The sequence below is a fragment of the Balaenoptera ricei genome, chromosome 11 (assembly GCF_028023285.1).
Source record: "Balaenoptera ricei isolate mBalRic1 chromosome 11, mBalRic1.hap2, whole genome shotgun sequence".
Lineage (NCBI taxonomy): Eukaryota > Metazoa > Chordata > Mammalia > Artiodactyla > Balaenopteridae > Balaenoptera > Balaenoptera ricei.
In genome coordinates, this window is record NC_082649.1 from 37,688,180 (window position 1) to 37,712,256 (window position 24,077).

Below are 24,077 nucleotides of genomic sequence, written 5' to 3' on the forward strand. Positions count from 1 at the left end.
ACGTTGCTGCTGTTTGCGGGGTGTCAGGGTGACACCGGTAAGGGTAAGATCTGAGACTACAAGTGCCACTGGGTCTTCAGTTCACCACCCATGGCATCAGTGTGGCTACCAAAGAGTTAATTCGGGAGCACTGAGACCCAGCCCAGCTCCAGTGGCCACAGGGGCACACCCAGGATGAGACCCTCAGATCTGAGCGCCCTGCACACCGCTAAGATTATGAGGAAGCAGTTACGCCCCCTCTACCCCTCCAGGCTCAATCTCTCTGTCAGCACCAGAAGCTGGGACTTAACAGCGTTTCAAGCAGCTTGCTGCTCTGCCCCTAGCAGGGACAATCGTAACTGTTACAGCGTCAACAAGCCCACTGGTATTTCTGCCTGATGCACACACCCCTCGTAACTGTTACGGCATCAGGGAGCCCGTATTTCTGCCTGACGCACACCCGCCCTGCTCCCCTCCTGACACTGCTGAATCAGCTCTCAGCCGGGGGGCCCTTGGCTGCGGGTGAGCCACGCAGGCAAAGGAGGTGGGGGGGTAGAGGCAGCCACCAGGGCAACTCACCGCCGCACCCCGAACCCACCTCTACAGAAAAAGAGAACGGATCCTGGACACTGCCATGCCCCCCACCCCAACTCTTCTCAAATCCTGAACTACCCTGGCTGAGTCACTCACCTGACAAAAATCTTCTCCATCTCCTCCAGCCTGTATACCTCCTTCACCCTGTGGACAGACGGACAGAGAGGATTCCTGGTGGGACACTTGTCTGGGCAGCAGCTGCTAGGCAGGAGGCTGTGCCTATCCTCACCTTCTGCCTCAGGCCCTGCACCACCCAACCCACCAAGAATGAGGACCCCTAGCCTGTCACTGCCGTCCTCCACAGACAAGCCCTAGGTTTCAGAGCTGCCAAGCACCGCCTGGAGCCTGCCCCAGGGCACCCGGGGAGTGCAGCTATGGTTCAGGAAGTCAGGAGGGGAAAAGAGGAAGGTCTGGCAGACGAAGATGTCCCTGTCAGCATTCCCATCCTGGGTCACCATCACCATCTCTAGAGGCCAGAACACCAAGGGCCAGGCTCTTGCCCAGGTCTGTCTACATGGATTTTAGGCCTTCCTGTAACAGAGTTGCTTCCAAATCGTCCTAATAGGCCTACTACCATTAGGGGTGAGGAGACACCCCTACCCAGGATACAGGGCTCCTGTTTGATGCCCAGCCCTCCACCTCTGGGGGCCCCTCAACACGCCTTTGGAACTGCTACTGAGTAAGGTGCCCAGAAACCAAGCAACCAAACCATCACAAGCAACAGAGGCAGGACCCCTGGAAGCTGCTTCTCAGGACCTGGCAGACAGGACATTTTAAAGTGCAAGAAGAAATTACTTTTAGACTTTCAGAAGACTTCTAAAAGTGCATTCCCACTGTTGGATTTAATCCTATGTAAATCTGTATTAAAAAGAATAATGAAAATGATTTTGATAAAATGTAAATAGATACCTCAGTCTCTAGTCACATTAAGCCCCAAAGATAACCTCAGACCTCAGCCCAGACTGGAAAAGTCTGTTCCATCTGTCTGCTCCCTGACTGTTACCCTCTCAAGGCCTAGAACTTTTTTTTTTTTTTTAATTTTTATTTATTTACTTATTTATTTATGGCGGTGTTGGTTCTTCGTTTCTGTGCGAGGGCTTTCTCTAGTTGTGGCAAGCGGGGGCCACTCTTCATCGCCGTGTGCAGGCCTCTCACTATCGCGGCCTCTCTTGTTACGGAGCACAGGCTCCAGACGCGCAAGCTCAGTAATTGTGCTCACGGGCCCAGCTGCTCCGCGGCATGTAGGAACTTCCCAGACCAGGGCTCAAACCCGTGTCCCCTGCATTGGCAGGCAGATTCTCAACCACTGCGCCACCAGGGAAGCCCCAAGAACTTTTACGTTACCTAACGTGGCAACAAACCATGGCCTTCTTTCCATGCACCAAGGATCCCATTACCTCAAACCAACCTTTTCTTTTTCATGTTCAAAAACTCCCATTCCCTCACACCCTTTTCTTACCTGAAAAAAATGAAAAGGCCGGGATTGATATGCTAATGATACTCAAGCATGAATGTGTGGCTCACAAGGTGTGTTAGTGCTCTCAGAAGCACGTGCGTCTTAAATGAGGATGCCTTAACCCTGAGGAACGAACCTCTCCTGTGGAGGTTGGCCCACTGTGACAGGCAGGATGGGGGATACTCTGGGGCAAAGGAGTCACCTACCCAGCACCCCCAAGCAAATCACTCAATGGCAGTCTGATCTCTAATGCCAGCCTGGCCTGGTCTCCTCCACTGAGCCCTCCCACCCCTCACAGGACAGGGAGGCAGGCACTGGCCAGAAAGAAGCAATGGGAGAGGAGGATTTGGGGGGAGAAATGATATGCTCACCTGATGGGATTCATGTCAGGCCGACTGGGCTTGGAAACAGCTTTCACAAATTTCTCAGCAAGCTGAATTCTACAATCCAAACAGAGTCTCTCAGAGGCAAGTAAGGGTATCCTTACAGCACCCACACCCCCAGGGCGTTGTCATGGCACCAGTGGGAGTACACTCCTGAATCTGCAGCAAAACTGCTCCAAGAGGCAGCACTCATGTCTCCCAGGAAGCCCACCCTTGCCCTTCTCCAGTGATGTCATGATCGCCCTCTCCCCCACTCTGGATTCTGACCTCTACTTTCAATACATCTTGGTTGGTTTTCCTGAAGTGTAACTTCGGCTGTGCTCAGTCACCTCCACCAGAACTTCAAGCATCATCTTTATTCTGTACGTCGGCTCCTTCACCCCAAACCACAGATACCACAGTACACCCACTCAGATGAACCAACTTAGGAGTGACTTCAGCACCATGGCGGTGTAAGACATCTCTCCTTTTTGTACCCCCCTTTTAAACAACTGATTAGGCATCTATCCACGAACAAAAGTACCTCTGTGGGAGTTGTGGGATCCAGATAAACTGACTTAAGTGGGACCACCAAGAACAGAACACATTCTTCAGAGGAGAAGACCCTCCCTCTTCCCCATAAGGTCACCCTCTTGCTCAACCTTAAAACAAACGTCACCTCTGATCTGAACAGCTGAGGCAAAATGGAGTGTGCTAGTATGTATGAAATCAAGGCCCAAGTCCTGGTAACCAGGAGTGCCAACACCAATTTCTCACCCTGCCCTTGGAACCAGCTAGTGGGTAGAAGAGGGAAACTCTAAGGATGCTCTTAAGCAGAGAAAGCCTGGGTGAGGGCCAAGCCACAGAGGCTGCCGCCACAGAGCTGCCCTGGCCCGCCCGGCCCACCTTCCCGCCCCCAGGGCCCAGCTCAGACCGTTGGTTAAAGTGCTGCTCCCGCACGTCGCTGCCATTCAGCACAAGGACATCGAGGATGTGGATGGCACTAATCTTCCGCTGGGCCTTCCCCTAGAAGGACAAGTACACTGCCCACCCTGCCAGGCATTGGCCTGGGGCTCACTCTGCCCACTGTGGCACGCTGGCCTCTGTTCTACGTATAGCCGGGGGAAGGGAAGGGCTCTAAACACAGGATCTTTCTCTCACCTCCCTCCCAGTTGATTCTCAGCACCAGACTGGCCCATGCTTCTGAGCAGACAGAGCCCTGAGGTGATGGGTGATGAGCCCCCTTGAATCTCAAACCCAGTGAGGCTGCCGCCATGGTGCTCCAGCAGGACCTGGCTTCCCACTCTGGCCAACTGTTCCCACTGACTGTTCTGAAAGTTATCTGTATGGCTGTAATACCCAAAGCTCATGGGAAATAGAAAGTTGCTTCTTTCCCAAGGAATTCTTGGTCAATAACAATCAGCAGCTAAAAAATATGCAGCAGGTTCACCAGGGCCTTTTCTACACAGAGATGATCAAGATCTCCTAAACATAAGGAGACTGTGGTCCTTCCTACCTGATTATGCCATGGCTTAGAGCAACTACTCGAGGAGGAGGAATAATTACAAAGCATTCGCCAGGCCCTGGGCCCTGTCAGGCACCACATACACGTAACCCAGTTAACTCAGGGGGCATGGGGGCAAAGGGACAGGCCCAGCTGTTCCCCAGTTCCCCAGATGGCAGAGCCATACACGTGAGCAGAACCACCTCTAACCTCCCCTTTCAGCTCATGGACAATCTCCACAGAGAGCAGAGTGTCCCGGGGTAGCTCTGTCTTCAGGTCCAGCTTGACCCAGCGGTCTGACTGGCGGCCATCCCATGTGTAGATCTGAGACTTCTATGGGCAGAGAGAAAGGGCCAGGTCAGGCAGACAAAGACATTGAGCGGTAAGAAGCTCAGCTCTCAAAAGGGCTTTTAGTTGGTGGCTACAAGCTGATGGGGCTGGGAAATGCCAGAAGAAAAGGTCTCGGAGAGATTAGTCAGTTATACTTCGTACACTATAATGACAGTGCTGTCCTCCACTGCCTCAGTGGAAGAGGAGAGCTCTGACTCTGTCCCGCTGGGAGGGAACAGGCTCAGGGCACCATTCAAGAGGCCTGAGTTCATGATCAGAGGCCCTCAAGAAAGATCCAGCTTGGTGTATGTCTGAAGCAGGTTTGGTGAAGGGTCCAGAGAGCAGAGCAGAGAGAAAGTAAACAGAGAAAAAGATAAAGTGTGAGAGGACGCAGAGAAAGTAAGTGAGGAAGAAGAGGTAAAACTATAAAGACAACTCGGAGTGGAAAGAAAGAGCAATGAGGACTTTACCTAATTAAGATATAGAACTGCCAAGGTTTTCCCTCACCTCATTTTAGACAAGGGATGACATGGGATAGTGGTGGTGTTGCAAAGAAATAGCTGCATGGGCTCAAGCCAGCTTAGCCTACTGACCATCCTACTAGCCTAGGAAGCTCCACATTCCAAGAAAGGAGGCAGTGTTCCCTTTAGCGATGCATGGAGGTGAATAAGCAAATACATGGATAAATGAAAGATAGAAGGAATGAATGAATGATACTTGGCTAACTCAGAGGAAGAAAGGAAGTGAAGTTTCAAGAAATACCTTCCCTGTGGTCAAAGCTCCAGCTCCTTGGTGCCAAGAGAACATGCACCAAGTGTGGCAGGCAGCTGTCCAGATTCCCACAGACAGACAGCAAGCTTCCACCACCCAAGCTGGGTAGGAAGCCAGCTGCAGACTTACCCCCAGGCCGATGAGGAACTTCTGCTCACTGCCAGACACCATGCAGCGGTAGTCGAGCACTGGGCGGATCTTCTCCAGGGTTTTGGAAGTAAGCAGCGTGGGCTTATAGCTGAAGATGTCGATCTCAGTGCCCTGCAGCCCCGGGTCAGAGAAAACACGGCTGGGTTGGGGGAAGGGACAGGCGCTCAGTACGGGTGCCTGGGGGTGGGGGGTGGGGCAGGGGGTTAGGGCAGGCTGTGGGAGGGGAGGGACAGGAAGCCCTTGCTGTCTGAAACATGCCCCCTGCTCTACCTAGCCATGCACTAACTGGGATCTAATTCTGTCTGCTTGGAGTGTTCCTTTAGGACCTATTAGGAGAGCCTGGGAAAGGAAAGAACACCGAGCCCCCGAGTACAGATCGATTTACCAGAGCTATAAGGAAATGTCACCAGAATATAAAAGCCTCCCCTTCACTAAAACTGAAGGCAAAGACTTGCAAGCAGTTGGTTTGACAGCAGTTAAGTAATCTCTCTACCCATTCAGAAAAATTTACACATGCTATTTTTTTTTTGAGGCCATCTTGAACCTCATTCTCCAGTCCCTAACCCTACAAAACCAGCACAATGGCCCATGATCTGGGCCAGATTTAAATAAAGCCCAGGGAAAAGCTGGAAGTCAGGTGGTAGGAAAACGCAGGGCAGAAGAATTCTGAGGACCACTCACCAGAAACAGAACAGGGAGCCTAAGTTTAAGCCAGCTCCACTGTGAGCTCTCCTGGCAGCCCCTCCTGGCCCTCTGACCAGCTCCCCAGCCTAAGATCATCCCATACTTCATGTCTCCCCTGCAGGCACACTCACAGGACCCTAAACTTGCCAGGGAGTGAGAGCCAGCACCACCCTTTGGGCAGCGGGAATGCTGAACAGAACATATCTCAGGCCAAGAATCTTCAGGCAGCCTGATGGGCTCCCAGGGAACTCAACACCCTACACCAAAAGTTCCCATCTGTGGTGGCCTCAGCCCAGCCCCTGGGAACCCATGTGGTACCTGCACAAGCCCTCTGGAGGCCAGGCATCTGGGGGTCTCAGTGATACTACATCTAATTAGGCCTCTCTAACTTTTTATATTCACCAGATACCAAGCTTACCTGGATTAGCTCAAAGAACTTAGATTTTGGGTCTGTGGAAGAAGGAGCAACTCTAGCCTGGTCTGGGATCTAAAACAAGACAGCAAAGAGCTTTGGTTTTCAAACACACTTTTGACCAAGGCTGTGTGTGAGTCTACGCAGGCAAGGGCATAGGCTCAGGCTGGGCAAGAGGAAATGGCACACAACAAAGGAAGCTGGAAGGGGGGTGGCGGGGGAGTGGAGGTGGCTAATTCAGTCACTGCTCCCTTTCAGGCCCTGTGGTAGCACACCCCAAAGGCCACTTACCTTTCTCTGGGGCTCTCTGTGGTCAGTGTTGCTACCCAGGGCCACCAGCAGGAAAATGAGGCCTGTTTACCCACCACCCTTGTCCATTCTAACCAGCCTGCAGGGCTAAAGGAGCAGTGAAAGGGCCAAGGAGGTTACTCCCAACAATGCTGAGACATCCAACTCTGGAGTGCTGTGAGGGTAGGCAGACCTTTTCATTGGGGCAGGGGCAGGGAACCCTAAGGTGACTGGGTCTGGAGTCAGTCCCATTCTTCTTTAAAGTTTCCCTGCCCTGGAGCAAAAACGGGCTGGGGAGACACTCACCCCCCAAAGCCGGAGGCACTCTTTCCGGATCTCTGCCTGCCGAGGCTCACTCAGGGTCCTGGGAAAATGAAGCCAGTAAATGACTAAAACCTCAAAGACACACAAGGAGTGTGCCTCCTGCGCACCCATCAGAACCCCAGAGAGAGGACGTCCGTGTGAATGAACGTGTACATGCACATGCGAGGCCAAGTTGCCATTACCCAGGGCGCTTATAAGACTCCCATGCCTCTGCCTCTTGGAGATGGGAGCTCAGATGTACACAAAATGAGATGACCTCCTTGTCCCACCATAAAGGGAAGGGAGGAGACCCTCCTGACTACCCTGGATGTCAGGGTCCCCACACACCCTTCTTCCATTTACCCATCGGCACATGCTGGCTCCTCTGACAAAGGCCACATTGAGTCCATCCCGGTGGATGTCACCATGTCCCAGAAAGCTGAATTAGCTTATGCTCACCCCCACCAGAGGTTTTCCTTGACCAGTCCTACATCTCCTCTCTTGATCACTCTTTACTCTGTGTCCCCTGAACATTAGATACTCTACGCATGCTATGCCATTCTACATCCTCTGATGCACTGTTAACAACTTTCCTGTATCCTTTTCCTGGGTTACTCTTGTCTGTCCAAAGACAACATAATCTTTGAGGACAAGGTTCATGCCATATGCTTCTTTGGCATCCTTCACAGACTACAGCAAAGTATGAGATAGAAAAAGTAGGTATTTTTAAATGTTTGTGTAAATGAAATAAACAAAGAGCTCAGGAGGAGGAACAAAACATAAAGATCTTCCCTTGAAATAGGTGAATTCTGGAAAGGGGCAACACTCACGTGTCTTGAACAAAGGCATGGATTTTGGCCAGAGCTTTGATCTGCAGACTACAATGGCTAGAAGAAAAAAAACGATTTTATCTCAGAAGGATTACCAAAAAAGACAGCCAATAGACATCAGGACAGAGAAGTTTAGCCAAAGCAGTGGCCATCTAAGTTTGAGGGAGGGGCTAGAGAGTTAAAAGAGAAACCCCTCGACCATACCCTTAAGGTACTTGATGAAGGCTTAGGGTAAAGCAGAAGAACTGAGTCAAACCCTCCAGACACTCAGATCCCAAGTCCAGCTAAAAGGAAGGTTCTGATAGCATCCTTAAAAATTTGAAAGTAGTAGTGAACTGATTCTTTTATTTTTTTAAAGAATCTTAGTTTTGCAGGATCTTAGTTCCCCAACCAGGGATCGAAACTGTGCCCCCTGCAGTGGAAGCGTGGAATCCTAACCACTGGACCACCAGGGAATTCTCTGAACTGATTCTAAATAAAGCAACAACAGAGCGCAGACCCAGTTCAACTACACACTAAACTGACTTACCTGCACTAACAGCCGCCCTTTCTACTTTAGGCTCCATGACTCTTTTAGACACAACGTCTGGCTTTTAATTTTAAAAGTGAGACGTGATAAAGCAAGAAAATGTGACCCACTGACAAGATGGAAAACAGTCCAATAGAACAAGACCCAGAGGTGATCCAAATGTTGGAATTATCAGACAGGACCTTTAAAATGACTGTGAAAAACATGTTAAAGGATCTAGTGGAAAAGGTGTAACATGCATAAAAGTGGAGAATATTGGCAGAGATATAAAAACTGTATTTTGGGGACTTCCCTGATGGTGCAGTGGTTAAGACTCCATGCTCCCAATGCAGGGGGCCCAGGTTCGATCCCTGGCCAAGGAACTAGATCCCACATGCATGCGCAACTAAGAGTTTGCATGCCACAACTCAGGAGCCCGCATGCCGCAACTAAGGAGCCCACCTGCCGCAACTAAGGAGGCCATGAGTCACAACTAAGACCCGGCACAACCAAATAAATTAATTAATTTAATTAAATAAATAATAAAAACTGTATTTTTAAAAAGCAAATAAAAACTCTAGAAATGAAAAATATGATATTAGCAATAAATTTTTTTTACTTATTTAATTTACTGACGTACAGTTGATTTACAATATTATGTTAGTTGCAGGTGTACAACATAGTGATTCAAAATTTTAATATATTACACTCTATTTAAAGTTATAAAATATTGGCTATATATCCCTGTAGCTTATATATTTTACACATAGTAGTTTGTACCTGTTAATCCCCTACCCCTATCTTGCCCCTCCCCTCCTCCCTCTCCCCACTGGCAACCACTAGTTTGTTCTCTAAATCTGTGAGTCTGTTTTATTATTCATTCATTTATTTTTTAGATTCCACATATAAGTGATAACATACAGTATTTGTCTTTCTCTGACTGATTGCACTAAGGTCCATCACTCTAGGTTCATCCATATTGTTGCAAATGGCAGAATTTCATTCTTTTTATGACTAAGTAATAAATATTCCATTGTGTGTGTGTGTATCTATCTATCTATCTATATATATATATCTCACATCTTCTTTATCCATTCAGCTGTTGATGGACACTTAGGTTGCTTCCATATCTTGGCTGTTATAAATAATGCTGCTATGAACAGTGGGATGCAATCTTTTCAAATTAGTGTTTGTTTTCTCCATATATATATACCCAGGAGTGGAATTGCTGGATCACATGCTGCATCAGTTTTTTGAGGAACCTCCACACTGTTTTCCACAGTAGCTGCACCAATTTACATTCTCATCAACAGTGTAGTAGGGTTTCCTTTTCTCCACATCCTCACCAACATATGTTGTTTGATGATGGCCATTCTGACAAGTGCAAGGTGATCTCATTTGATTTGCATTTCTCTGATTATTAGTGATACTGAGCACCTTTTCATATGCCTGTTGGCCATCTGTATGTCTTCCTTGGGAAAATGTCTATTCAGGTCTTCTGCCCATTTTTTTAATTGGATGGTTTGTTTTTAATGATATTTGAATTATATGAACTGTTTCCATATTTTGGATATTAACCTTTTATCAGTCATATCGTTTGCAAATATTTTCTCCCATTCGGTAGGTTGTCTTTTCATTTTGTTGGTTTCCTTTGCTGTGCAAAAGCTTTTAAGTTTAATTAGGTCGAATTTCTTTATTTTTGTTTCCTTTGCCTTAGGACCTGATTCCCCCCAAAATTTCTATACTTTATGTCAAAGAGTGTGCTGCCCTTGTTTTCTTCTAGTTTTATGGTTTCCGGTCTTACATGGGTCTTTAATCCATTTTGAGTTTATTTTTGTATATGGTGTGAGAAAACGTTCTAATTTCATTCTCTTACATGTAGCTGACCAGTTTTCCCAGCACCACTTATTGAAGAGACTGTCTTTTCTCCATTGTATATTCTTGTATATTCTTGCTTTGTCATAGATTAATTGACAAAATACAAAGGGAAAATCTAGAAAGCAGTCAGAGAAAAAAGGACACATGACATACAGAGAAACAATGATAAGAATAATGGCTGACTTCTCATCAAGAACAAGAAAGGCAGAGAATAGTGGAACAATATCTTTAAAGTGCTGAAAGAAAAATGCCTCAAATTCTAAATTCAATGAAAATATCCTTTGAAAGAGAAATAAATGTATTTTCAAAAGACAAAAGCTGAAGGAATTACTCTCCAACAGACTTGCACTAAAAAAGTAATTCTAAAAGAAATTCTTTAGGCTTAGGGAAATATTCCATTTATGTATATACCACATTTTCTTTATCCATTCACCTGTCAATGGACATTTAGGTTGTTTCCAAATCTTGGTTATTGTGAATAATGCTGCAGTGAACATTGGTGTGGGGGAGGGAGGGCTCATATCTTTTTGTGATCCTAATTTCAGTTCTTTTGGATAAATACTCAGAAGTAGAATTGCTGGATCATATGGTAGTTGTTTTTTTCTTTATTGCACTGACTAGTTCCTCCAGTATAATATTGAATTGAAGTGGTGAAAACAGACATCTTCGCCTTATTCTTGATTTTAAGTATAAAGTATTTAACCATTAAGTATGATGTTAGAGCTGTAGGCAGGTTTCTTGTAGATGTCCTTTATCAGACTGACAAAGTTTTCTTCTATTCCTAGTTTGCTGAGAGTTTTTAATCATGAATGGATGTTTAATTTTGTCAAATAGTCTTTCTGTATCTATAAAAATTATTATTTTTCTTCTTTATTCCTTTAATACAGTGAAGTACAATGAATGACTTTCAAGGTATACAGATCTTGCATTTTTAGATAAACTCCAGCTGGTCACGAGTATCACTCATATATATTGCTAAATTTGATTTACTAACATTTTATTAAGGATTTTTATGTCTATGTTCATGAGGGGTATTAATCTGTAAATCTGTAGTCTCTTGAAGTTTTTGTCTTGTTTAAATATCTATATATTTAAATGCTATAAATTTCCCTTTATTAATCCCTTTTTAATTCCTTTAAATATATATATATAAAGGAATATATATATTTATCTAGTCATCTGTCAATAGACATTAAAAGGCATATAAATTGGAAAGGAAAGCATAAAATTATTTATTTGCAGAAGACGTGGTTATATATGTAAAAAATCTTAATGAATCTACCAAACTACTAGAACTAATAAGTAAATTAAGCATTCACACAAAATACGTAGTCAATATACAAAAATCAATTGTATTTCCATATACTAGCAATGAACAATTAGAAAAGGAAATTTTTAAAACACCATTTACAATAGCATCCAAACCCATAAAATTCTTAGAAATAAATTTAACAAAAGATGTATAATACCTCTATACTGAAAACTATAAAACTGCTGAGAAACATTAAAGAACCTAAATAAATGGTTATTTTTTGGTTCATGTATGGGGAGATTCAATATTGTTAAGATGTCAATTCTCCCCCAAACTGACCTATAAATTTAATGTAATCTCCATCAAAAATCCAGCAGGCCTACTGTAGAAATTGAAAAGCTGATTCTAAAATTTATATGGAAATGCAAAACAAGACAAAAAAAACACCTGGACTAGCCAACACAATCTTGAAAAAGAAGAACAAAGATTGAGAACATATACTATCTGATCTCAAGATGACTTTTTTCAAGGTATAGTCATCAAGAAAACATAACAAAGGACAGACAAACAGATTAATGGAACAAAACAGAGTGCCCTGGATGAAATCACACATATATAGTCAAGTAATTTTCACCAAGGGTGCCAAAGCAATTAAATGGGAAAAGGAAAAGTATTTTCAACAAATGGTGCTAGAACTGGGTATCTATAAGGAAAAAAAGAACTTTTGACCACTACATCATACCATATACAAAAATTAATTTCAGATGGATTATGGACCTTAACATATAAGCTAAAACTATAAAACTTCTAGATGAAAACAGGAGAATATTTTCATGACTTTAGTATAAGTGAAAAATTTTTAGAGAGAAAACAAAAATCACCAACAAAAAGAAAAAACTGACAAACTGGATTTCAGCAGCAAAATTTAAAACTTCTAGGCAATTGAATTGAAAAGGAAGAAGTAAAATTATCTCAGTTTGCAGATGACAGACCTTTTATGCAAAAAACCCTGAAGATTCCACAATAAACTGTTATAATAATCAAATTTCAGCCAACTTTCAGGATACAAAATCAACAGACAAAAATCAGTCACATCTCTATACACTAACAATGAACAATCTGAAAATGAAATTTTATTTAGAGTTTAGAGTTTAGATAGAGTTTAACAACTCTATCTCCAATAGCATCAAAAACAATAAAATACTGAGGAATAAAATCAGGGAAGTGAAAGAACTGTACACTGAAAGCTACATAATGCTGCTGAACGAAATGAAAAGAAACATAAATAAATGGAAGGACATGCTGTGTTCATGGACTGGAAGACTTAATATTGTTAACATGACAATACTACCCGAAGCAATCTACAGATTCAATACAATCCCTACCAAAATCCCAATGGCAGTTTCTTCAGAAATAGAAAAATCCATCCTAGAAATCATATGGAAACTCAGAGGACCCCAAATAGCCAAAACAATACTGCAAATGAAGAACAAAGCTGGGGACCTCATATATCCTGAATTCAAAAAAACTTACTACAACACTGCAGTAAAACAGTGTGGTACTGGTATCAAGACCAATGGAACAGAATAGAGAGCTCAGAAATAACCCTCACATATATGATCAAATGATTTTCAACAAGAGTGCCAAGGCATTCCATGGGAAATGGATAGTCTTTTCAACAAATGGTGCTGGGAAAACTGGATATCCACATGCAAAAGAATAAAGTTAGACTCTTACTTTACACCATCTACAAAAATCAATTCAAAATGGATCAAAGACCTAAACATACGAGCTTAAACTATGAAACTCTCAGAAGAAAACACAGGGAAAAGCTTCATGACACTGGATTTAGCAATGGACTTGAAGCATAGGCAATAAAAGAAAAAAACAGATAAAATGGACTACATCAAAATTTAAAACTTCCGTGCATCAAAGGACACAATCAATATAGTAAAAAAAACAACCCACAGAATGAGAGAAAATATTTTCAAATCATATATCTGATTAACGGATTAATACCCAGAATGTATAAAGAACTCCTATAACTCAACAACAAAAATCAAACAAACCAATTTAAAAATGGGCAGGGCTTCCCTGGTGGCGCAGTGGTTAAGAATCCGCCTGCCAATGCAGGGGACACGGGTTCGATCCCTGGCCTGGGAAGATTCCACATGCCGCAGAGCAACTAAGCCTGTGCACCACAACTACTGAGCCTGCACTCTAGAGCCCACAAGCCACAACTACTGAGCCCATGTGCCACAACTACTGAAGCCCACACGCCTAGAGTCTGTGCTCTGCAACAAGAGAAGCTACAACAATGAGAAGCCCGCGCACCGCAACGAAGAGTAGCCCCCAATCACTGCAACTAGAGAAAGCCCGTGCATAGCAATGAAGACCCAACACAGCCAAAAATAAAAACAAATAAATAAATTTATTTAACAAAATTTTTTTTCATTAAAGAATCTGCCTGCCAATGCAAGGGACATGGGTTTGAGCCCTGGTCTGGGAAGATCCCACATGCCGCGAAGCAACTAAGCCCGTGAGCCACAACTACTGAAGCCCACACACCTAGAGCCCGTGCTCCACAACAAGAGAAGCCACCACAATGAGAAGCCCATGCACCACAACAAAGAGTAGCCCCCGCTCACCGCAGCTAGAGAAAGCCCGCACACAGCAATGAAGACCCAACGCAGCCAAAAAAAAATAAATACAATAAATTTATAAAAAAAGAAAAAAAAATGGGCAAAGGGAGGTGTGGTCACGATGGCAGAGTAGGAAGACCCTGAGCTCACCTCTTCACATGGGACACCAAAATTACAATTATTTAGAGAGCAACTGGCTATGAGAACAACCTGAAGACTACCAGAAGAGATTTTTTAGATATAAAGAAGAAACCACGATGAAATGGGTACTAGGGGTGGAGATGTGGTATAGTCAAGACCCACACCCCTGGGTAGGTAACTCACAAATGGAAGGATAATCACAACTGCCCAGGTTCTCCCCAAGGACTGAGGCATCTGAGCCCTGGATTGGATTCCCCAGCCCAGGGGCTTTGCACCAGGAAGATGAGCCCCATAATGCCTGGCTTTGAAGGCCAGTGGGGCTTACTTACAAGACAGCTGGAGGGCTGTAGGAGACAGAGACTCCACTCTTAAAGGGCACATGCAAATTCTCACATACTCCCAAGTCCCAGCACTCAGGCAGTAATTGTAAAGGAGCCTGGGTGAGACCCACTTGGTGATCTTGGAGAGTCTCCCAGAGAGACAGGAGGACACTGGGACTCCTCCTGGGGACACAGATGCTGGCAACAGCCATTTTGGGGGAGCTTATTCTACCATGAGGACAGTGGTGTGTGCAAGTGCCATTTTGGTGTCCTCCCTCTACCTATTAGTGCTGGGGGCTTGCCCGCCCACCAATGGGCTAGCACCAGTCCTGAGACCCCCCCCCCCAGCCCCTTCTGACAGCTGCCCTAGGACTCAGCCCCATCCACAAGCAGCCAGCACCAGCCCCTGGTCCCCCAGGGACCCACCCACCAGAGGGTCAGCACCAGCCCCAGGACCCTCCTGGGACAGGCAGTCAGCCACAATGGGACCCAGCCCCGCCCATGAGCAAGCTGGTAACTACCACACAAGGTAGGGCCTGGCAGCCAACCGGGTCAGGGGTCCCCCCACCTAACAGCACACCCACAATAGTCAGCCCTGCCACAACCGAAGGGCCCATGCAGACCACAGCCCTAGAGCCCATACCTCTAGTGACCAGAGAGGAGTGTGTTGCTGGGCCCCATACGACATCTCCTATATAAGGCCACTTCTCCAAGGTCGGGAAACGTAACCAACCTACCTAATACACAGAAATAAACAGAGAATCAGGCAAAGTGAGGAATATATCCCAAATGAAGACATAAGGCAAAACCCCAGAAGAATTAAGCGAGGTGGAGATAAGCAATCTACCCAATCAAGGGTTCAAGGTAATAATCATAAGGAAGCTTAATGAACTCGGTGAATGGATGAACACAGTAAGAAGTTTAACGAAGAGTTTAAAAATATAAAGAAGAATCAAATGGAGCCGAAGAATATAATAACTTAAATAAAAAATACACTAGAAGGAATCAGCAGTGGATTAGATGATACAGAGAAACAGGTAAGTGAACTGGAAGACAGAATAGTATAAATCACCCCAGCTGAACAGAAAAAAGAAAAAAGAATTTTAAAAAATGAGGACAGTTTAAGAGAACTCTGGGACAACATCAATCATACTAACATTTGCATGATGGAGGTCCCAGAAGGAAAAAAGAGAGAAATGGGGGCAGAGAACTTATTTGAGGAGAAAATAGCTGAAAACGTCCCTAACCTAGGAAAGCAAACAGACATCCAGGAAACACAGAAGTCCAGGCAACACAGAGAGTCCCAAACAAGATGAACCCAAAGAGGTCAACACCAAGACACACTATAATTAAAATGGCAAAAATTAAAAGATAAAGACAGAATCTTAAAAGCTGCAAGAGAAGGGCAACTAGTTACATACATGGGAACTCCCATAAGACTGTCAGCTGACTTTTCAACAGAAAATTTGCAGACCAGAAGGGAGTGGCATAATATATTCAAAGTGATGAAAGGGAAAAAAAATCTACAACCAAGAATACTCTACCTTCCAAGAATATCATTCAGATTTGAAGGAGAGATAAAGATTTTTATAAACAAGCAAAAGCAGAGAGAGTTCAGCAACACTAAACCAGCTTTACAAGAAATGTTTAAAGGGACTTCTCAAAGCAGAAAAGGCCACAACTATAAATACGAAAATTAAAAAAGGAAAAATCCCATTGATAAAGGCAGATATACAGTAAAGTTAGCAAATCAGCCACTTATAAAGCTATTAGGAAAAAAAAAAAAAAAGCTATTAGGAAGGGTTAAAGTCAAAAATAGTAAAATAATTTATATCCACAATAAGTAGTTGTACAGAAGTACATAAAATATGATGTCAAAAATGTTAAACGTGGGAGGGGGAAGAGGGAAGTACAAATGCAAGGTTTTTAGAATGCATTCAAACTTAAGAGATCATCAACTTAATAATCATGTATATATATACAGATTGTTATGTATTAACCTCATAGTAACCACAAACCAAAACCTTTTATAAATACACACAAATGAGAAAGGAATCCAAACATAACACTAAAGACAGTCATCAAATCACAAGGTAAGAGAGCAAAAGAAAAAGAAAGGAACCAAAAAGAACTACAAAAACAACCAGAAAACAGTGAACAAAATGGCAATAAGTACATACCTATCAATAATTACTTTAAATGCAAATGATCTAAATGCTCCAATCAAAAGACATGCAGTGGCTGAATGGATAAAAAAACAAGACCCACATATATGCTTCCTGTAAGACTCACTTCAGGTCTAAAGACACACAGAGACTGAACGTGAGGGGATGGAAAAGATACTCCATGCAAATGGAAACTAAAAGAAAGCTGGGGTAGCTATACCCGTATCAGACAAAATAGACTCTAAAACAAAAACTGTAACAAGAGACAGAGAAGGACATTATACAGTGATAAAGGGATCAACCCAACAGGAAGATATAACAATTGTAAATATATATGCATACAACATAGGAGCACCTAAATACATACAGCAAATATTAACAAACATAAAGGGAGATATTGACAGTAACACCATAACAGTAGGGGACTTTAGCACCCCACTTACATCAATGGACAGATCATCCAGAAAGAAAATCAGTAAGGAAACACTGGCCTTATATAACACATTAGACCAGATTGACTCAATAGATATATACATAGAACATTCCATCCAAAAGCAGTAGAATACACATTATTTTCAGGTACACATGAAACATTCTCAGGATGGATCACATGCTAGGCCACAAACCGAGTCTCAATAAATTTATAAAGACTGAAATCATACCAAGCATTGTTTCCAACCACAAGGTATGAAACTGGAAATCAACTACATGAGAAAACTGCAAAAAACAAACACGTGGAGGCTAAACAGTATGCTACTAAACAACTAATGGGTCACTGAAGAAATCAAAGAGGAAATAAAAAATACCTAAAGACAAATGCAAATGGAAACACAATGATCCAAAAATCTATGGGACACAGCAAAAGCAGTTCTAAGGGGGAAATTTATAGCAATACAAGCCTACCTCAGGAAATAAGAAAAATATCAAACAATCTAACTGTACACCTCCTTTATGAACTAGAGAAAGAAGAAGAAACAAAACCCAAAGTTAGTAGAAGGAAAGAAAGATCAGAGCAGAAAGAAATGAAACAGAGGCTGAAGAAAAAAACAGAAAAGATCAATGAAACTAAAAGCTAGTTCTTTGAAAAGATAAACAAAATTGATAAACTTTTAGCCAAATTCATCAAGAAAAAGAGGGCCCAGATAAATAAAATCAGAAATGAAAGAGAAGTCACAACCGACACCACAGAAATACAAAGGAAATTTTAAAATTACTACAGTTATATTGACAATCTAGGAAAAATGGATAAATTCCTAGAAATATACAATCTCTTAAGACTGAATTAAGAAGAAATAGAATCCATTGAATGAATGGATAAAGATGTGGTATATATATATATATATATATATATATATATATATATATATATATATATATATATAATGGAATATTACTCAGCCATTAAAAAGAATGAAATAATGCCATTTGCAGCAACACGGATGGACCTAGAGATTATCATACTAAGCGAAGTAAGTCAGAAAGAGAAAGACAAATGCCATATGATATTACTTATATGTGGAATCTAAAATACGACACAAATGAACATATCTATGAAACAAAAACTGACTCACAGACATAGAGAACAGACTTGTGGTTGCCGGGGGGGAGTGCGGAGGGAGAGAGAAGGATTGGGAGTTTGCAATTAGCAGGTGCAAACTATTATATATAGGATGGATAAACAACAAGGTTCTACTGTATAGCACAGGGAAATATATTCAAAATCCTGTGATAAACCGTAATGGAAAAGAATATGAAAAAGAATATATATATGTGTAACTGAGTCACTTTACTGTATAGCAGAAATTAAACACAACACTGTAAATCAACTATACTTCAATAAAACTTTTTTAAAAAGAAGAAATAGAAAATATGAACAGAGTGATTACCAATGATAAAACTGAATCAGTAAAAACAAACAAACAAAAAACCTCCCAACAAACAAAAGTCCAGGACCAGACAGCTTCACAGGTAAATTCTAACAAACATTTAAAGAAGAGTTAACACCTATCTTTCTCAAACTACTCTAAAAAACTGAAGAGAAAGGAATGCTTCTGAACTCATTCTACTAGGCCAGCATCACCCTGCTACCAAAACCAAAGACACCACACACAAAAAAATTGCAGGCTAAATATCACTTATAAACACAGATGCAAAAATCCTCAACAAAATATTAGCAAACTGAACTCAACAATACTTTAAAAAGATTATGACCATGATCAAATGGAATTTATCCCAGGGGTGCAAGGATGGTTCAATATCTGCAAATCAATCAACATAATACACCACATCAACAAATTGAATAAAAATCATATGATCATCTCCACAGATAAAGTTTTTGATAAAACTCAACATCCATTTATGATGAAAAAAACTCTCAACAAAGTTGGTAGAGAGAACATATCTCAACATAATAAAGGCCATAGATGACAAACCTACAGCCGACATCATACCCAACAGTGAAAAGCTGTAAATCTTTCCTCTAAGATCAGGAACAAGACAAGAGTGCCCACTCTCGCCACTTTTACTCAACATCATCGTATTGGAAGTCCTAGCCACAGCAGTGAAACAAGAAAAAGAAATAAAAGGTATCCAGATTGGACAGGAAGAAGTAAAATTGTTACTGTTTGCAGATGACATGATACTATATACAGAAAATCCTACAGATGCCACCAAAATGTTATTAGAATAAATGAACTCAGTAAAGTTGTAGGATACAAAATTAATATACTGAAATCTGTTGCATTTCTATACACTAACAACAAACTATCAGAAAGAGAAATTAAGAAAATACCATTTACAACTGCATCAAAAAGATAAAATACCAGGCTTCCCTGGTGGCGCAGTGGTTGAGAATCTGCCTGCCAATGCAGGGGACATGGGTTCAAGCCCTGGTCTGGGAAGATCCCACATGCCACGGAGCAACTGGGCCTGTGAGCCACAACTACTGAGCCTGCGCGTCTGGAGTCTGTGCTCCGCAACAAGAGAGGCCGCGATAGTGAGAGGCCCGTGCACCGCGATGAAGAGTGGCCCCCGCTTGCCACAACTAGAGAAAGCCCTTGCACAGAAACGAAGACCCGACACAGCCAAAAATAAATTAATTAATTAATTAATTTTAAAAAAAATGCAAATCAATTTACAGGTTGCTTAAACACTCTGTGCAGTTGGGAGCATTGAGAAGTCCAGTTTTGCCATGTGTCCACACACACCCATATCAGATGGCAGCATGGCTCAACAAAAAGAAGTCCAATTATTCAACATAGTTTTGGAAGATTTAGCCACAGCAATCAGAGAAGAAAAAGAAAAAAAAGGAATCCAAATCGGAGAAGAAGAAGTAAAGCTGTCACTGTTTGCAGATGACATGATGCTATACATAGAGAATCCTAAAGATGCTACCAGAAAACTACTAGAGCTAATCAATGAATCTGGTAAAGTAGCAGGATACAAAATTAATGCACAGAAATCTCTTGCATTCCTATACACTAATGATGAAAAATCTGAAAGAGAAATTAAGGAAACACTCCCATTTACCACTGCAACAAGAAGAATAAAATACCTAGGAATAAACCTACCTAAGGAGACAAAAGACCCGTATGCAGAAAACTATAAGACACTGATGAAAGAAATTAAAGATGATACAAACAGATGGAGAGACATACCATGTTCTTGGATTGGAAGAATCAACATTGTGAAAATGACTATACTACCCAAAGCAATCTACAGATTCAATGCAATCTCTATCAAACTACCAATGGCATCTTTCACAGAACTAGAACAAAAAATTTCACAATTTGTAAGGAAACACAAAAGACCCCGAATAGCCAAAGCAATCTTGGGAAGGAAAAACGGAGCTGGAGGAATCAGGCTCCCGGACTTCAGACTATACTACAAAGCTACAGTAATCAAGACAGTATGGGACTTCCCTGGTGGCACAGTAGTTAAGAATCCGCCTCCCACTGCAGGGGACACGGGTTTGAGCCCTGGGCCGGGAAGATCCCACATGCCACGGAGCAACTAAGCCCGTGCACCACAACTACTGAGCCTGTGCTCTAGAGCCCACAAGCCACAACTACTGAGCCCACGTGCCGCAACTACTGAAGCCCACGTGCTGCAACTACTGAAGCCCACGTGCCTAGAGCCCATGCTCCACAACAAGAGAAGCCACCGCAATAAGAAGCCCGCACACTGCAATAAAGAGTAGCCCCCGCTCGCCACAACCAGAGAAAGCCCGCGCACAGCAACGAAGACCCAACACAGCCAAAAACAAATTAAAAAAAAAAAAGACAGTATGGTACTGGCACAAAAACAGAAATATAGATCAATGGAACAGGCTAGAAAGCCCAGAGATAAACCCACGCACATATGGTCACCTTATCTTTGATAAAGGAGGCAAGAATATACAATGGAGAAAAGACAGCCTCTTCAATAAGTGGTGCTAGGAAAACTGGACAGCTACATGTAAAAGAATGAAATTAGAACACTCCCTAACACCATACACAAAAATAAACTCAAAATGGATTAAAGACCTAAATGTAAGGCCAGACACTATAAAACTCTTAGAGGAAAACATAGGCAGAACACTCTATGACATAAATCACAGCAAGGCCCTTTTTGACCCACCTCCTAGAGAAATGGAAATAAGAACAAAAATAAACAAATGGGACCTAATGAAACTTAAAAGCTTCTGCACAGCAAAGGAAACCATAAACAAGATGAAAAGACAACCCTCAGAATGGGAGAAAATATTTCCAAATAAAGCAAATGACAAAGGATTAATCTCCAAAATTTACAAGCAGCTCATGCAGCTCAATATCAAAAAGACAAACAACCCAATCCAAAAATGGGCAGAAGACCTAAATAGACATTTCTCCAAAGAAGATATACAGATTGCCAACAAACACATGAAAGGATGCTCAACATCACTAATCATTAGAGAAATGCAAATCAAAACTACAATGAGGTATCACCTCACACCAGTCAGAAAGAATGTCCATCATCAAAAAATCTACAAACAGTAAATGCTGGAGAGGGTGTGGAGAAAAGGGAACCCTCTTGCACTGTTGGTGGGAATGTAAATTGATACAGCCACTATGGAGAACAGTATGGAGGTTCCTTTAAAAACTAAAAATAGAACTATCATATGACCCAGCAATCCCACTACTGGGCATATACCCTGAGAAAACCATAATTCAAAAAGAATCATGTACCACAATGTTCATTGCAGCTCTATTTACAATAGCCAGGACATGGAAGGAACTTCTCTGGGAGACTTGGGATTGTACTCTTAGAAATGACCTTTACAACACCTGTTTGGCCCTCCTAAGAAAGCACTTCTATTGATTCATTGCCACTATACAACTCTCCAACCTATCTAGAAAACTGTTCAATAAGGCTTGCCCACTTAGCAAACTGAGCCAACTGTCACAACTTTAAATTATCACCACTAACAGGGAAGGGGGAAAACAATTAATGAAGGTTAAAAAAAAAAAAAAAACACCGGTATTCACATGGCCTATTTGGGGAACTCATGGACTGGAAAAAGCTTTGGTAACAGAAATTTCCAAAGCATGTTATATACTTGCTTTCCAGCCGTCTCTTGCTTCCAACCAGGGGACTTCACAGGGCAACAAATTATGATAGCCTTTTACAAATGGAAGCAATTAAAGGGAAGTTACTCCATCCTCTGAGGACACAGAACAAGTCTGCTCTCTGTCAAGTTTCACTATCATACTCAGGCTCCCATGGGCAGGGGTATGCCAGCCAGGCTCCCACTGGCCACCCCTGTGACAGAGCATGGGAGCAGGATGAAAGTCCTCAAGGTACCCAAAGTCCCAGGGAGCCCTGGAATGAGCAGACCAATCCCCGTTATCAATTTTTCAAAATTAACAAAGTGATACCAAGAGCCGGTCATTCAGTCCTTCATTCTCTGGTCTTTCTTGATAGCCCAGTGGTGCCAGCAAAAAAAAAAAGAAACAAAGAAAAAAACACATTGGTTTGCTTACCTTTCGTTGGACCGTATCACGTAGTCAGTAAATTCATGGTCTCCCTTGATCACCTCCAAGGGGACCACAAGGTTGACGTCGGAATCGGTGTTCCGCAGCTGGTTGAGTTTAATATTGACTGAGAAGAGGTAATCCCGCACATCATCAATGCCCACCTTCAGGCCCTTGCACACCACATACCTGGCAGGAGATACCCTGTCACTCCACTGAGCAAGGGCTTCCCTCACTTTTCCCTTCCCCAATCCCCTTGCTGAGTCATGAAGCTCTTGTCTATGCACAAAGAACAGCACAGTCTGTGTGTTGCAAAGTTCACCTCAAATCCTTTCTTTTTATGTTGGGCTGTATTTCTACTCTCTATGGCTGTGGTTCCCAACTGCCCTGTGCCAGGTTGGCTGCATCACAGTCACCTGGGAAGTCTGTTAAGTTAAAGACAATCAGACTCTCCAGGGACAGGGCCCAGAAATCTGCATTTTTAACAAGCCACTTAGAAATTCGGATTGGCCACATCTTCTCTCACATCGTGTATGGACACTGTGTCCCACCTGGGATGCCAACAGTGACTCTGGTTAGTGGCTCACTTAGTTAGTCCCTCCAGGTGACCGTTCTATTGGTCTCCTTCTCCCTCCCAGGACAAGCCAAGGATCGCCCACGTAAGTGTGGTGAATAAGGTTTGTGGAAAAGGAGGCAGAGGCTGAACGGTACATCGAAGAACCATTAAAATCCAAATCCTGACTCCTCTTGGCTCCAATCACTTTTTTTAAGTCAAGGTTTTTAATGTAGCTTGAGTGGTCATGCCAGAGATACACCAGGATTTGCTGTTCTGACATTTAGCCAACTAGTCTGATTAAAATGGAGAGGAAAGCCTCACCTCTCTGAGTTGGCAGGACGGCTGGTGATCGGCTTAAAGAGACATACTCGTTCAAAGCAGCAGTACAGCAGGTAGACGAGCCCCACACTGAAAGGTGTGAAGAGGTCAAAGGTTTTACAGATGAAGTGGCCTCCTAGATTAGAGAGAAAACACCAGTAGCAGTCAGCAGCTTCCATTCCAGAAGGTGGGTAAGGTAGTCTCAGGGAGCATGACAAAGTCAGGGACCCAGCAGCTGGGTCCATTAAAGTCACAGGCAATGTAAGGAAAAGACTCAGTTTTAGAGGGGACTTTGGGGATTCTATGGCACCTTTTCCCCTAAATTCCTCATTCAGCCACCTGTCACCTAATATAAGCAGATTGTTTTTTAAATTCCAAGCCAACCCCTATACATGCTCTTCTCCAACAGGGCCTCTAAGAGGTGGGTCCGGGTGGGGAGACAGCAGAGGCAGTGTCACCTGTCCGGACAACAGACAGCGCCATGAGGAACTGACAGAGCAGCAGCTGTTTGCTGAGGATCTCCTGCAGGTTCTCCTGTCCCTCCACTGAGAAACCCTGAAATGAGAGCACAAGGACCAGGGTAGAAAACAGAAGTGATGAGGACTGAAAAGAGTACTCCTACCTCATCTTCCCTGAGATTTCTT

General features: G+C 42.9%; 1 protein-coding gene across 3 annotated transcripts in view; it reads right to left on the reverse strand.

Annotated features, from left to right (window-relative positions):
• CMTR1 (cap methyltransferase 1) overlaps window positions 1-24,077 on the reverse strand; it is a 53,985-nt gene that overhangs the window by 3,122 nt on the left and 26,786 nt on the right. For 2 of the 3 annotated variants that reach the window (XM_059938784.1, XM_059938783.1), the window contains exons 11-21: window positions 23,892-23,988; window positions 23,437-23,569; window positions 22,569-22,748; window positions 7,664-7,720; window positions 6,837-6,894; window positions 6,249-6,317; window positions 5,126-5,257; window positions 4,106-4,228; window positions 3,326-3,417; window positions 2,401-2,469; window positions 670-717 (exon numbers count right to left, since the gene is read on the reverse strand). In XM_059938784.1, the coding sequence (XP_059794767.1) occupies window positions 670-717; window positions 2,401-2,469; window positions 3,326-3,417; window positions 4,106-4,228; window positions 5,126-5,257; window positions 6,249-6,317; window positions 6,837-6,894; window positions 7,664-7,720; window positions 22,569-22,748; window positions 23,437-23,569; window positions 23,892-23,988 (1,058 nt within the window). The remainder of the gene's footprint in view (window positions 1-669; window positions 718-2,400; window positions 2,470-3,325; window positions 3,418-4,105; window positions 4,229-5,125; window positions 5,258-6,248; window positions 6,318-6,836; window positions 6,895-7,663; window positions 7,721-22,568; window positions 22,749-23,436; window positions 23,570-23,891; window positions 23,989-24,077) is intronic. The other variant, XM_059938785.1, reaches the window with a different exon arrangement.